This window comes from Zalophus californianus, chromosome 10 (assembly GCF_009762305.2).
Source record: "Zalophus californianus isolate mZalCal1 chromosome 10, mZalCal1.pri.v2, whole genome shotgun sequence".
NCBI classification, from domain to species: Eukaryota; Metazoa; Chordata; class Mammalia; order Carnivora; family Otariidae; genus Zalophus; species Zalophus californianus.
Genome location: NC_045604.1, coordinates 16,021,649 through 16,035,854, shown reverse-complemented (window position 1 = coordinate 16,035,854; position 14,206 = coordinate 16,021,649). Strand labels below are relative to the sequence as shown.

The following is a 14,206-nucleotide window of genomic DNA, read 5'->3' as shown; positions in this document are numbered from 1 at the left end:
CCGCTGAGGGACGTCGCTCCAGTGGGCTAAGCGGGGGGGTGAACCCTCACGGGACAGTGTGGTCTCAGGACCATCGGGGTCACAGAAAGACCGGGGGTGCCTGAGGGCAGCAGAGCTCCCAGGTATCAAAGCAGGGAAGCCAGCTGCAGAGATGGAGCTGAAGAGCAAGCTCTCAGCTCGGGGTTGCCATAAACTGTGATCCGTGACAGTCGGGCCACTGCTCCTCCAGCAAGGACCCAACAAGTGGCGGATCCAGGGAGACTCTCCTCCCTCCCCCAGGAGGAGTGGCACGGGAGCGCACCGCAGGGATCTGCTGGGTTTGGAGACTCCACATGGGGTCGGGTGCCAGAGATAGAAACGCTCGGTCACAGGCCAGGTGAGCACAGAGTGCGGCCGGAGACCGGGGAGACAGGAGTGATTGACTGCTTTTCTCTGGGGGTGCACTGAGGAGCAGGGCCCCGAGTTCTCGACTCCTCTGGGCGGAGATTGGGAGGCCGCCATTTTCACTCTCGTCCTCCAAAGCTGTACGAAAAGCTTGCAGAGAACAAAAGCTCCTGAAAGCAAACCCGAGCTGATTACTTAGCCCGGACCCGGCAAGGGTGGGGCAATTCTGCCTCCCGCAAAGACACTTGGGAACCACGGCAACAGGCCCCTCCCCCAGAAGATCAGCTCGAACAGCCAGACAAGACCGAGTTTACTCATCAATGCGAACTGCAGAACTCCAGCGCTAGGGGAATACTGCACATAGAATTCATGGCTTTTTTACCATGATTTATTAGTCTTCAAAGTTAATTTTTTAACTTTTTTAAAAATTTTTCTTTTTCCCTTTTCCAACCAATATCTTATCAATCCCTTTTTTTAAAAAAAATTCTTTTTCATTTTTAGAGCTATATTCTATCCCTTCATAGTAGTTACCTTTATTTTTGGCATATATATGTAAGTTGTTCTCTCTTTAAAATTTTGAGATACAGTTTCTTCTAACAGATCAAAATATACCCTAAATCTCTAGTGTATGGGTTTTTTCCAGTCTCCTGCCTGATCACATTCTCTCCCTTTTTTTTCTTTTTTTCCTTTTTTTAATCCTCTTCTTTATTTTTTCAAATACCTTCTGATCAATTCGTTTTTTAAAATTTTTAATAATTTTCATTTTTACATTCATATTCCATCCCATCATTGTATCAACCCTTATTTTGTACATATATAAGTCTTTCTTTCTTTAAAATTTTAGGAGGCACTTTCTTCTAACAGACCAAAATACACTCAAAAATCTAGTGTGTGGCACTGATCTATGCATCAGTCTGATCATATTTGATCATATTCTGTTTTGTTTTGTTTTGTTCTGTTTTTGTTTGTTTTTATCTTTTTCTTTTTTTTTCCTCTTTCTTTTTTCTTTCTTTCCCTTTCTTTTCCCCTGGTTTCAGGTCTTTTCTGATTTGTTTAGAGTATATTTTCTGGGGACATTGTTAACCTGTTAGCATTTTGTTCTCTCATTCATCTGTTCTCCTCTGGACAAAATGACAAGACGAAAAAAATTACCTCAACAAAAAGAACAAGAGGTAGTACCGTCTGCCAGGGACCTACTCAATACGGACAGTAGTGCGATGTCGGACCTAGAGTTCAGAATCATGATTTTAAAGATACTAGCTGGGCTTGAAAAAAGTATGGAAGTTATTAGAGAAACCCTTTCTGGAGAACTAAAAGAACTAAAATCTAACCAAGTCGAAATCAAAAGGCTATTAATGAGGTGCAATCAAAAATGGGGGCACTAACTGCTAGGATAAATGAGGCAGAAGAGAGAATCAGTGATATAGAGGACCAAATGATGGAAAATGAAGAAGTTGAGAAAAGAGAAATAAACAACTACAGGATCACGAGGGCAGAATTCGAGAGAGAAGCCATACGATAAGATGAAACAACATTAGAATAATTGGGATCCCAGAAGAAGAAGAAAGAGAGAGAGGGGCAGAAGGTATATTGGAGCAAATTATAGCAGAGAACTTCCCTAATGTGGGGAAGAAAACAGGCATCAAAATCCAGGAGTCACAGAGAACCCCTCTCAAAATCAATAAAAATAGGTCAACACCCCGACATCTAATAGTAAAACTTACGAGTCTCAGAGACAAAGAGAAAATCCTGAAAGCAGCTCGGGAGAAGAGATATGTAACCTACAAGGTAGAAACATTAGATTGGCAACAGACCTATCCACAGAGACCTGGTAGGCCAGAAAGGACTGGCAAGATATCTTCAGAGCACTAAACGAGAAAAATATGCAGCCAAGAATACTATATCCAGCTAGGCTGTCATTGAAAATAGAAGGAGAGAGAAAAAGCTTCTAGGACAAACAAAAACTAATAGAATTTGCAAACACGAAACCAGCCCTACAAGAAATATTGAAAGGGGTCCTCTAAGCAAAGAGAGAGGCTAAAAGAAGCATAGCCCAGAAAGGAACACAGACAATATATAGTAACAGTCACCTTACAGGCAATACAATGGCACTAAATTCATATCTTTCAATAGTTACCCTGAAGGTAAATGGGCTCAATGCCCCAATCAAAAGACACAGGCTATCAGATTGGATTAAAAAACAAGACCCATCGATATGCTGTCTGCAAGAGACTCATTTTAGACCCAAAGACACCTCCACATTGAAAGTGAGGGGGTGGAAAACCATTTACCATGCTAATGGACACCAAAAGAAAGCTGGGGTGGCAATTATATCAGACAAATTAGATTTTAAAACAAAGACTGTAATAAGAGATGAGGAAGGACACTCTATCCTACTTAAAGGGTCTATCCAACAAGAAGATCTAACAATTGTAAATATCTATGCTCGTAACATGGGAGCAGCCAATTATATAAGGCAATTAATAACAAAAGCAAAGAAACACATTGATAACAGTACAATAATAGTGGGGGACTTTTACACCCCCCTGACTGAAATGGACAGATCATCGACGCAAAAGATCAACAAGGAAATAAAGACTTTAAATGACACACTGCACCAAAGGGACTTCACAGCCATATTCAGAACATTCCATCCCAAAGCAATGGAATACACATTCTTCTCTATTGCCCATGGAACTTTCTCCAGAATAGATCACATCCTAGGTCACCAATCAGGTCTCAACCGGTACCAAAAGATTGGGATTATTCCCTGCATATTTTCAGACCACAATGCTATGAAACTAGAACTCAATCACAAGAGGAAAGTCAGAAAGAACTCAAATACATGGAGGCTAAAGAGCATCCTACTAAAGAATGAATGGGTCAACCAGGAAATTAAAGAAGAATTTAAAAAATTCATGGAAACCAATGAAAATAAGAACACAACTATTCAATCTCTTTGCGATACAGCAAAGGCAGTCCTAGGAGAAAGTATATAGCAATACAAGCCTTTCTCAAGAAACAAGAAAGGTCTCAAATACACAACCTAACCCTACACCTAAAGGAGCTAGAGAAAAAAAAGCAAATAAAACCTAAACCCAGCAGGAGAAGAGAAATAATAAAAATCAGAGCAGAAATCAATGAACTAGAAACCAAAAGAACAGTAGAACAGATCAACGAAACTAGGAGCTGGTTCTTTGAAAGCATTAACAAGATTGATAAACCCCTGGACAGACTGATCAAAAAGAAAAGAGAAATGACCCAAATCAACAAAATCATGAATGAAAGAGGAGAGATCACAGCCAACACCAAAGAAATACAAACAATTATAAGAACATATTATGAGCAACTCTATGCCAACAAATTAGATAACCTGGAAGAAATGGGTGCATTCCTAGAGATGTATCAACTACCAAAAATTGAACCAGGAAGAAATAGAAACCTGAACAGACCTATAACCACTAAGGAAATTGAAGCAGTCATCAAAAATCTCCCAACAAACAAAAGCCCAGGGCCAGATGGCTTCCCAGGGGAATTCTACCAAACATTTTAAAGAAGAATTAATACCTATTCTCCTGAAACTGTTCCAAAAAATAGAAATGGAAGGAAAACTTCCAAACTCATTTTATGAGGGCAGCATTACCTTGATCCCAAAACCAGACAAAGACCCCATCGAAAAGAGAATCACAGACCAATATCCTTGATGAACATGGATGCAAAAATTCTCACCAAAATACTAACCAATAGGATCCAATAGTACATTAAAGGATTATTCACCATGACCAAGTGGGATTTATCCTTGGGCTGCAAGGTTGGTTCAACATCCACAAATCAATCAACGTGATACAATATACTTACAAAAGAAAGAAAAGAATCATATGATCCTCTCAATAGATGCAGAAAAAGCATTTGACAAAGTACAGCATCCTTTCTTGAAGAAAACTTTTCAGAGTATAGGATGGAGGGTACATACCTCAACATCATAAAAGCCATCTAAGAAAAACCTACAGCGAATATCATTCTCAATGGGGAAAAGCTGAGAGCTTTCCCCTTAAGGTCAGAACGCGGCAGGGTTGTCCACTATCACCACTGCTACTCAACATAGTATTAGAAGTCCTAGCCAGAGCCATCAGACAACAAAAGGAAATCAAAGGCATCCAAATTGGCAAAGAGGAAGTCAAACTCTCACTCTTTGCAGATGATATGATCCTTTAGGTGGAAAACCCAAAAGACTCCACCCCCAAAACTGCTAGAACTCATACAGGAATTCAGTAAAGTAGCAGGATATAAAATCAATGCACAGAAATCAGTGGCATTCCTATACACCGACAACAAGACAGAAGAGAGAGAAATTAAGGAGTTGATCCCATTTACAATCGCACCCAAAACCATAAGATAACCTAGGAATAAATCTAACCAAGAGGCACAGAATCTGTACTCAGAAAACTATAAAATACACATGAAAGAAATTGAGGAAGACACAAAGAAATGGAAAAAACAGTCCATGCGCATGGATTGGAAGAACAAACATTGTGAAGATGTCAATGCTACCTAGAGCAATCTACACATTCCATGCAATCCCCATCAAAATACCATCCACTTTTTTCAAAGAAATGGAACAAATAATCCCAAAATTTGTATGGAAGCAGAAGAGACCCGAATAGCCAGAGGAATGTTGAAAAAAGAAAAGCAAAGCTGGCAGCATCACAATTACAGACTTTAAGTTCTATTACAAAGCTGTCATCATGAAGACAGTATGGTAATGGCACAAAAAAGGACACATCGATCAATGGAACAGAATAGAGAGCCCAGAAATGGACCCTCAACTCTAATGTCAACTAATCTTTGACAAAGCAGGAAAGAATCCAATGGCAAAAAGACAGTCTCTTCAACAAATGGTGTTGGGGAAAATTGGAAAGCCACATGGAGAAGAATGAAACTGGACCATTTCCTTACACCACACACAAAAATAGACTCCAAATGGTTGAAAGACCTAAACGTGAGAAAGGAGTCCCATCAACATCCTAAAGGAGATCACAGGCAACAACCTCTTTGACCTCAGCTGCAGCAACTTCTTCCTAGACCATATCGCCAAAGGCAAGGAAGCAAGGGCCAAAATGAACTCTTGGGATTTCATCAAGATAAAAAGCTTTTGTACAGCAAAAGAACAGTCCACAAAACCAAAAGACAACCGACGGAATGGGAGAAAATATTTGCAAATGACATATCAGATAAAGGGCTAGTATCCAAAATCTATAAAGAACTTATCAAACTCAACACCCAAAGAACAAATAATCCAATCAAGAAATGGGCAGAAGACATGAACAGACATTTTTCCAAAGAAGACATCCAAATGGCCACAAAACACATGAAAAAGTGCTCAACATCGCTCGGCATCAGGGAAATCCAAATCAAAACCTCAATGAGATATCACCTCACACCAGTCAGAATGGCTAAAATTAACAAGTCAGGAAATGACAAATGTTGGCGGGGATGCGGAGAAAGGGGAACCCTCCTACACTGTTGGTGGGAATGCAAGCTGGTGCAACCACTCTGGAAAACAGTATGGAGGTTCCTCAAACAGTTGAAAATAGAGCTACCATACGATCAGCAATTGCACTACTGGGTATTTACCCCAAAGATAGAAGTGTAGGGACCCGAAGGTGTACCTGCACCCCAATGTTTATAGCAGCAATGTCCCACAATAGCCAAACTGTGGAAAGAGCCAAGATGTCCATCGACAGAAGAATGGATAAAGAAGAAGTGGTATATATACACAATGGAATATTATGCAGCCATCAAAAGGGAATGAGATCTTGCCATTTGCAATGACGTGGATGGAATGGAGGGTGTTATGCTGAGTGAAATAAGTCAATCAGAGAAAGACATGTATCATATGACCTCACTGATATGAGGAATTCTTAATCTCAGGAAACAAACTGAGGGTTGCTAGAGTAGGGGTGTTGTGGGAGGGATGGGGTGGCCGGGTGATAGACATTGGGGAGGTTATGTGCTACGGTGAGTGCTGTGAATTGTTGCAAGACTGTTGAATCACAGATCTGTACCTCTGAAACAATTAGTGCAGTATTTGTTAAAAAAAAAAAAAAGAAAAGAAGATAGCAGGAGGGAAAAATGAAGGGGGGTAAATTGGAGGGGGAGATGAACCATGAAAGATGATGGACTCTGAAAAACAAACTGAGGGTTCTAGAGGGGAGGGGGTGGGGCGATGGTTAGCCTGGTGATGGGTATTAAAGAGGGCACATTCTGGGTGGAGCACTGGGTGTTATGCACAAACAATGAATCATGGAACACTACATCAAAAACTAATGATGTAATGTATGGTGATTAACATAACAATAAAAAATTAAAAAAAAGAAAGCAAATCATTTTAAGTGCTATTGAAGTTAACTCAGTCTACTGACATTTTTCTTGAAGAATTTCTCATTTGATTTTGCCCATCGCTAATATAAGAAAGACTTTTTTGAACCAAAATAAAAACATAACTAACAAGTATACAGTGCCAGAAGTTTAATAAAATTACACAAACAATAACATGCACAAAGGAGGCTCTGCTTTGGTGTTGGTGTAGTTTTGATTAAGAGCTTGGCAGCCTATGGCTGCTCATTAGCGTCTTGCCTTTGGAAAATGTTGCTCTTCTATGATGAATCATTTTTAGAAAGGAAAGATTTTTCTTGCCAATATTTGGCTGTGAATGATTTCTATCAAGTTTTTTTCTAGATTTTTGACAAAAAAAAAGGAAGCAAGGAAGGAAGGAAGAATGAAAGAAAGGGAAAAACAACAAAAAGGAAATAAAGTTGGGACGCCTGGGTGGCTCAGTCAGTTAAGCGTCTGACTCTTGATTTCAGCTTAGGTCATGATCTCAGGATCCTGAGATTGAGTCCTGCACAGAGCTCCTGCTCAGTGGGGAGTCTGCTTGAGATTCTTTCTTCCTCTGCCCTCACCCCCTCCCCTAAAAATAAATAAATAAAATCCTTTTTAAAAAGGAAATAAGGTTGCCAAAGGGATTGGAATTAAAAAAATATATATGTGGTGAGAGGGACTTTCTGTGGCTGACCAATATGGAATAAACCTGTTGCAACATTTCTCTCTGACTGACCACCACTAAAGAGTGTGCAGGAATTACAAGAAGCAACCAACCGAGGATTCTGAAAAGTTAACAACAGAGGCAGATCAGGAGGGGAGCCAAAACTTGCAAAAAAAAAAAAAAAGCAAGTATATAAGGATGAATTTGTCATAGTTTCCCCTCTTTCATTTCCCATTTTAACCCAAGAGCAGCCCCAGTGTGGAACTGTGCACTGGGCAAAAAAAAACCTATGTGAGAAACCCTATCTTTCTGGCCAGAGTACAAAAAGGCCTTACAACTCAGAAGGTGTGAGGGAAATCCCTGTTTTGTTTTTTCTTTTTTTCCTCTGGACCCTGGTCTGAGGATGATTCTAGTCAAGGAGCTGTACTATAGCAGTCCTGGTCAAATGAGAATCTAAAATCCCAAGAAAAATCTCTTTCTGACCACAGGAACCAGGAAAAAGGGGCCCCTGTGGTCCAATAATAGTGTGTGGGAGGGTATCCCTGTATTTCCTTCTATTTTCTCTCATCTTATTGCCCCCAACACAGCCTCATTTATATAAAATGTAAGATAACTTGGAGAGCTAAAGTTCCAAGAGAAACCATGTCTTCTTATCTAGCCAATCCCACAGAGGAAGTACAGGGATCTGAAAAATGTGGGAGAAATCCCAGAGAGAGAAAGCTAGCTGATCTTCTAATTCTGTGTATGAACCAACACAAGTCCTGACTCAACTCCAAACTATATGTGCCTGGTTGCTTCCCATGCAGAGGAAATCTGAGCATCACAGCAAAGACTTTGAGACCTGAACCATTACATAATCCCCAAACAAATACCAGATTAGCCACTGAAAAGTGCAGGCATGGAGCAGACACGAAGCAGCATAGCAAAACTTTTGAAAAATGACTGAAATTGGAACCACTGAGCACACAAGGCAAGACAGAATTTGCATTCTGAAGCTAACCAGATGATTACCTGCTAAATGAAACAAACTAAAACTTCAACCTTCAAATTTTTAACAGGACTCAAATGATCATACTAATATTTAAAATGTCCAGGAAACAACCCAAAATCACTCAAAATTACACAAGTCAAAAAAAAGCTGAAGTAGCTATATGAGTATCAGACAAACTATGCTTGATAATGAGAAAATTATCAGGAAAGGAAAAGGATATTACACAATTATGAAAGAATCAATTTACCAAGACATAGCAATCCTGAACGTGTATGCACCTAATAATAAAGCATCAAATACATGGGCTAAAAACTGATAGTTCTAAAAAAGAAATAGATAAGCCCACAATTATATTTGGAGCTTTCAACATTCTTCTCACAATATTTGTTTTGAGAACAGTGCCAGGAAGGCAAAGAAGGCTTTCATCAGTCCAATTGTAGTCTTCCACTTGATCATGAGTTTTAGCTTTTGCTAAAAATCCCAGGTTTCCACTGTACCTAGGTAGCCTTAATTCCTAGGAATCTCTGTTTGTTTCTCCAGAGAATACAATTCTGGTCTCCTGGGAGTGGAATATGCCAGATGGAGCAAGAGAAGCAGACATCTGCCTGCATAATATTGTGGTGAGGAACCTTGAATTTTTTGATGGTTAATTTTATGCATCAACTTGACTGAGCCACAAGGTGCCCAGATATTTGGATAAACATTATTTCTGGGTATATCTGTGAGGTTGTTTCTGAGGAGATTAGCATTTGAAATGGTGGACTTGGTTAAGCAGATTGCCCTACCCCATATAGGTGGGCATTACCCAATCAGTTGAGGGCCTGACTAGAACAGAAGGGTTGAGGAAGGGGAAATTCCCTTTCTTTGCCTGACTCCTTGAGCTAAGACATCAGTCTTCTGCTCTCAGCTTTGAACTGGAACTTACACCATTGGCTCCCCTACCCCTCAAACCTTTGAGAGACTGTAGCACCAGCTTTCCCGGGTCTTCAGTTTGAGGTTCTGTTTCTCTGGAGAATCCTGACTAATTACAGGTTCCAACCACTTTTTTTTCAGACTTTTACTAATCCCATGATTCCACCATTTGAACCTTAACCCATCTTCCGCTTCTTTACTATCTTTAAAGTTTGTAAGTGCTCAGACACTGAGGTTCTCTGCAGGGCAAATTAGTTTGTTTTGTGTCATTATCTCCCTCTACCAAACAACACTTTGTTGTAAAATGTTCTCCACTGCACTAAGTCATTTGCTTCTCCTTGCCAAATACTGCTTCCAAAATTGTGTTGAAATCTCTCTTCTGTTGGTCTGCTATGTCATTTTCTTGCTCTTGTTGTATAACACTCTTTTTAGCGTTTTTGCCATCAACTTAGTAAATTTGAGGATAAACTTTTTTTTTTTAGAAATAAACTTTTTTTTTTAAGATTTTATTTATTTATTTGAGAGAGAGAGAATGAGAGAGAGCACGAGAGGGAAGAGGGTCAGAGGGAGAAGCAGACTCCCCATCGAGCAGGGAGCCCGATGTGGGACTCGATCCCAGGACTCCAGGATCATGACCTGAGCCGAAGGCAGTCGCTTAACCGACTGAGCCACCCAGGTGCCCCGAGGATAAACTTTAACCATAACTAAAAAATACTTTTCTTTTGCTATTATCTGTAGGAATCTTTTTAAAGGAAAAAAGTATCCTAGAAACAGACACATATGAGCATTTGTTTAATTTCTAATAAAGCTTACAGATTTTTAGCTACATCTGAATATGTAATTTAAGACATATTCTTTTTTTTAAAAAAGACTTTATTTATTTGAGAGGGAAAGAATGAGACAGAGAGAACATGAGATGGGGGAGGGTCAGAGGGAGAAGCAGACTCCCCGCCGAGCAGGGAGTCCAATGTGGGACTCGATCCCAGGACTCCAGGATCATGACCTGAGCCGAAGGCAGTCGCTTAACCGACTGAGCCACCCAAGTGCCCTAAGACACATTCTTTATGCCATTCACCTGGGCTTGAGTCATGAGGATGCTAACAGACAAGAAATTTGACAATATCCACCCACCTAACTATAATTCTTTCTTGAGTTCTTTGACTGGACTCAAATGTTGCATCTTTCATGATGCCTTCACTGATAATCCTGGGTAGAGTTTGGTGTTTTTCTCTACGTTTTTCCTGCATATTATAAACATATGTTGTAGTGTGCTTCACATTATTCTATAAACATTTGTTTTAGGGCAGTGTCTCTACAGTGGACTGGAACTTTGAAAATTTAAAATCATGCCTTATACATTTTTTTGTATTACTTTTTCTTTTTATATAATTATAGCCACAAATGTATCTGCTAGTACCTTTTTCATTTGACTATTTTGCCTCTGCAGAGTAGGCAATTCTGTGGATAAGTAGGGAAAATCTGCTGACAGGTTTATCAATTAATTAGCACATCTGAAATTAGGTAAGTATCTATCGTGTGTTGGATAAAAGATGTATTCAAGGAGACAAGATAAGATTTTTGCCCTGAGCAGCTAAGCATTCAATTACTTGGGTTTTTCTAATTATTTTAATCTTTAGTTCTAGTACAGGTATTTTTAAATGGATTTTTAAAAAGACCTAGAAAGGTTAATATGTTGCAAAGAAATCCTTCAGAAATGAAATCTCTTATAACAGATTGATTTTTTTGGTCAGTGTGTGTATGTGGGATGTGTGTGTGTGTATGTGTAAAGGTGAAGGGTGATACATTTGGCGGGGGAAAAAGTATGATGTGGGAGCACTCAAATTTCTTTCTCTAGCCTCAGACTGATGTAGAGGGAAGAAAATTGTCATCTCACTTTTGGTTTGGGAAACTTGATGTTAGATCTTTTTATTACTATTATTGTAACTTGAATTGAAAAGAGACTCACTTTCAAACTATGGCCATTTCTCAGCAACAAATGGAGATCCTACCAAGAATCTGATAAAGTTGGTAACAGTTATCCAAAGATTATCTCCCCTCTTTTTTTATAGATGTTTCTAGCTTTAGTGCAATCTGATATATGTAAATCTGTTTTTTTCAAAGAGATTAATTTAGAAGGTAGTTAATCTAATTAAAATTATATTCTTTGCATTACCAAAGGATTCACTTAAGGACACATTTAAATACAGAAAATCTTTCGTGCATTTAAGCCTTTGTTCACAGGTTACTAAATAAAGGGAAGTAAATCTGGAAAATCAGGGACATTAAAACTTAGATGATGTGTCTGGTGAAGATCAACACCTAATTATACAAAAATTTTGATTTACAGATTTTTTTGGGTTGGGGGGTAAGAGGCAGAGGGAGAGAAAGAGAATCTTAAGTAGGCTCCATGCCCAGTGCAGAGCCCAACACAGGGCTCAATCTCACAACCCTAAAACCATGACCTGAGCCAAAATCAAGAGTCTGATCCCTAACTGACTGAGCCACCCAAGTGCCCCTTGATTTACACAGATTTTATGTCAACTTTTTAAATGATATTGTCATTGCTGGGATGAAATCTTTGATTTTAACTTTCATTGTTTATGATCAGCTCTTTAGATTAACTGGCAAAAAATTTTACCTTGAAGTGATGCCATGAATTGTGGGTGTTGGTATATCACTTGGGGTATCTTCTACAGTGGTGATTTGGGTTCCATTACTTTTCACACAGGCATATTTGGTGCAGACTTCAACCTGCAAACATTAGTTTACAAAAGAATAAATCCAATTATTTTCAAAACATAGACTGCCAATGGATCAAATCCACCCATCCTCATCGCCCATCCACAGGACTCTGCAATAGTTCTCCACAGCTTCTTGGAGTTCTATTAATATTATTTTTTTATGTTAATTGACTCCACTGGAATGAACTCAGCATAGAATATAGAAATGAGCTCAAGACAACTGATTTAGTGATTAAAATGGGGATGTCTAGCCTCTGGTTCCAACCATTCAGAAAGAGACAGACATAGTAACCTATTTGGAGCACAGTTGAGGAATGGAAGATGATTAGGTGAGTTTGCAAGCAGAATAGGTTATCACGGCATACTGCTCTCTAGATCTACACCCAGGTAGTGTAATGCTGATATCTCCCGGAAGTCTTGACACTTTACAATGAATAGCCTAAATGCTAATGTGGAATAGAAGAAAAATGAGGCCTAGAGAAGCCTTTCAATGTGGCTGAGCTATTTTATATTCATTTGTTCCAGCTGCAATTGTATTTTTACCTTAATCACAGCAGAAAATCATCATTTACCCCTTTAATTCTGCCACCTAATCTGAATAAAAACAGAGGAGGGTGGAGTAACTAAAGATCAGAAATGGAGTTCATCAAGCATTAGTAACATAAAAGAACACATGCAGCAAGAGGGAGGAGAGATGAATGAATATACAAAAGAGTGTTAGTGGAACATCCACAAAGTGACATCATCATTCTGTTCCCAATGAAAGGGTAAGCCAAAGAGAAACTGTACTTTTTCCAACACTAACTTCCTTTCAGCATCTAATACATAAATGGAGGAGGGAAGCTGGATACAGATGAATCTTAAACACTAATGCTGAGCTTAGATGTTAGCACAGAGAATTGAGTGAAGCAGTTCTCTAAATTTCCACTGGCAACTGAGAAAAGACAAATGCGATTCTTAACTGTATTTAGTAGTTATGTCATTTTATTCATGGGGCACTTTACACCTAAATAGGAGTTGAGGTACATTTTTATGATGCTGTTTAAGTTGTGTTCTTTATTTACACCACAGTCTTTTGAGGTAATGTTTTGTAGATATTTGGACACTGTCAAGGTCCTCCATTCTGGGTGTGTCCCATGAAACCCCAAATAATTTAAAGGCAAAGGAACTTAAAATATATTTGGATTAATGACAGTAGAACTTCATGCATATTGGAAAATATTTGACTATATGGTGCATAATGAGATAATTCAAAATCAATTCAACTGAATTTATTATATAAATAATGTGTGCCCAATATTATAATGGGTATTGGCACAAATAATTTTATTGAGGCCTCACACATCCATTTTCATTAGTTTGTAAACTGGGGGTTACAGAAATCAGGGAATATGATCAAGTTGGTAAGATATGAGATATCTGATCTGGGTTTTACTTACCCTATTGTCTTATCTAAATATTAAACAAAGCTTTTAGTTCTAAACTACTTAGCTATATTCAAATGGTTCTCCAGAAAGCTTTTATTTTGACTGTGGAGAAATGTGTCAATATTTTTCACATTCTTACTAATGTAATATTCCAAGTGTTCATCTTTGGGGCAGGTTTCTGCTGCTACAGCTATATTGCATAATGTGAATGAAACACAAATATAAAGGTTTGCAGATTCACATTAAAAATAAAATTGAATTGAAAATTGAAATTATTATTTCAAAAAAGGAATTCATTAAAAAAGTAAATATTTGCAATGGCAATTTATGTCTGCTTTATAGTCAATAGCTTTTTTGCAGAGGGGGTTAACAGAGAGCCTTAATTCTAAAGTATTAGGCATACCAATTAGATGCATATTTTAATGGGGCCAAATCATCTTGACACCGTAAATGAAAATTGTTGGAATCTGATATTCAAATTTCAGTGATGCAACAACTATTTCAACCAGTATTCCTGGACTGCGAAGAGCTTCACAAAAATACAGTTATCAAGAGTAATAACATCTTAGTTCCTAATAACACAATTTAAGTATTAGATTCTAATTTGGTCTTTTGTCTCATCTTTTTCCATGTCCCAAATCTGATCAGAAAGGCATTTTCAGGTCACTAGTGACTCAAACCCAGTAGGTATGAATGAAACCTTTCA

General features: G+C 38.6%; 1 protein-coding gene across 1 annotated transcript in view; it reads right to left on the bottom strand.

Moving 5' to 3' along the window:
• USH2A (usherin) overlaps positions 1–14,206 on the bottom strand; it is a 717,806-nt gene that overhangs the window by 197,339 nt on the left and 506,261 nt on the right. Inside the window, exon 46 of the mRNA XM_027612135.2 lies at positions 11,971–12,083. Within this exon, the coding sequence (XP_027467936.2) occupies positions 11,971–12,083 (113 nt within the window). The remainder of the gene's footprint in view (positions 1–11,970; positions 12,084–14,206) is intronic.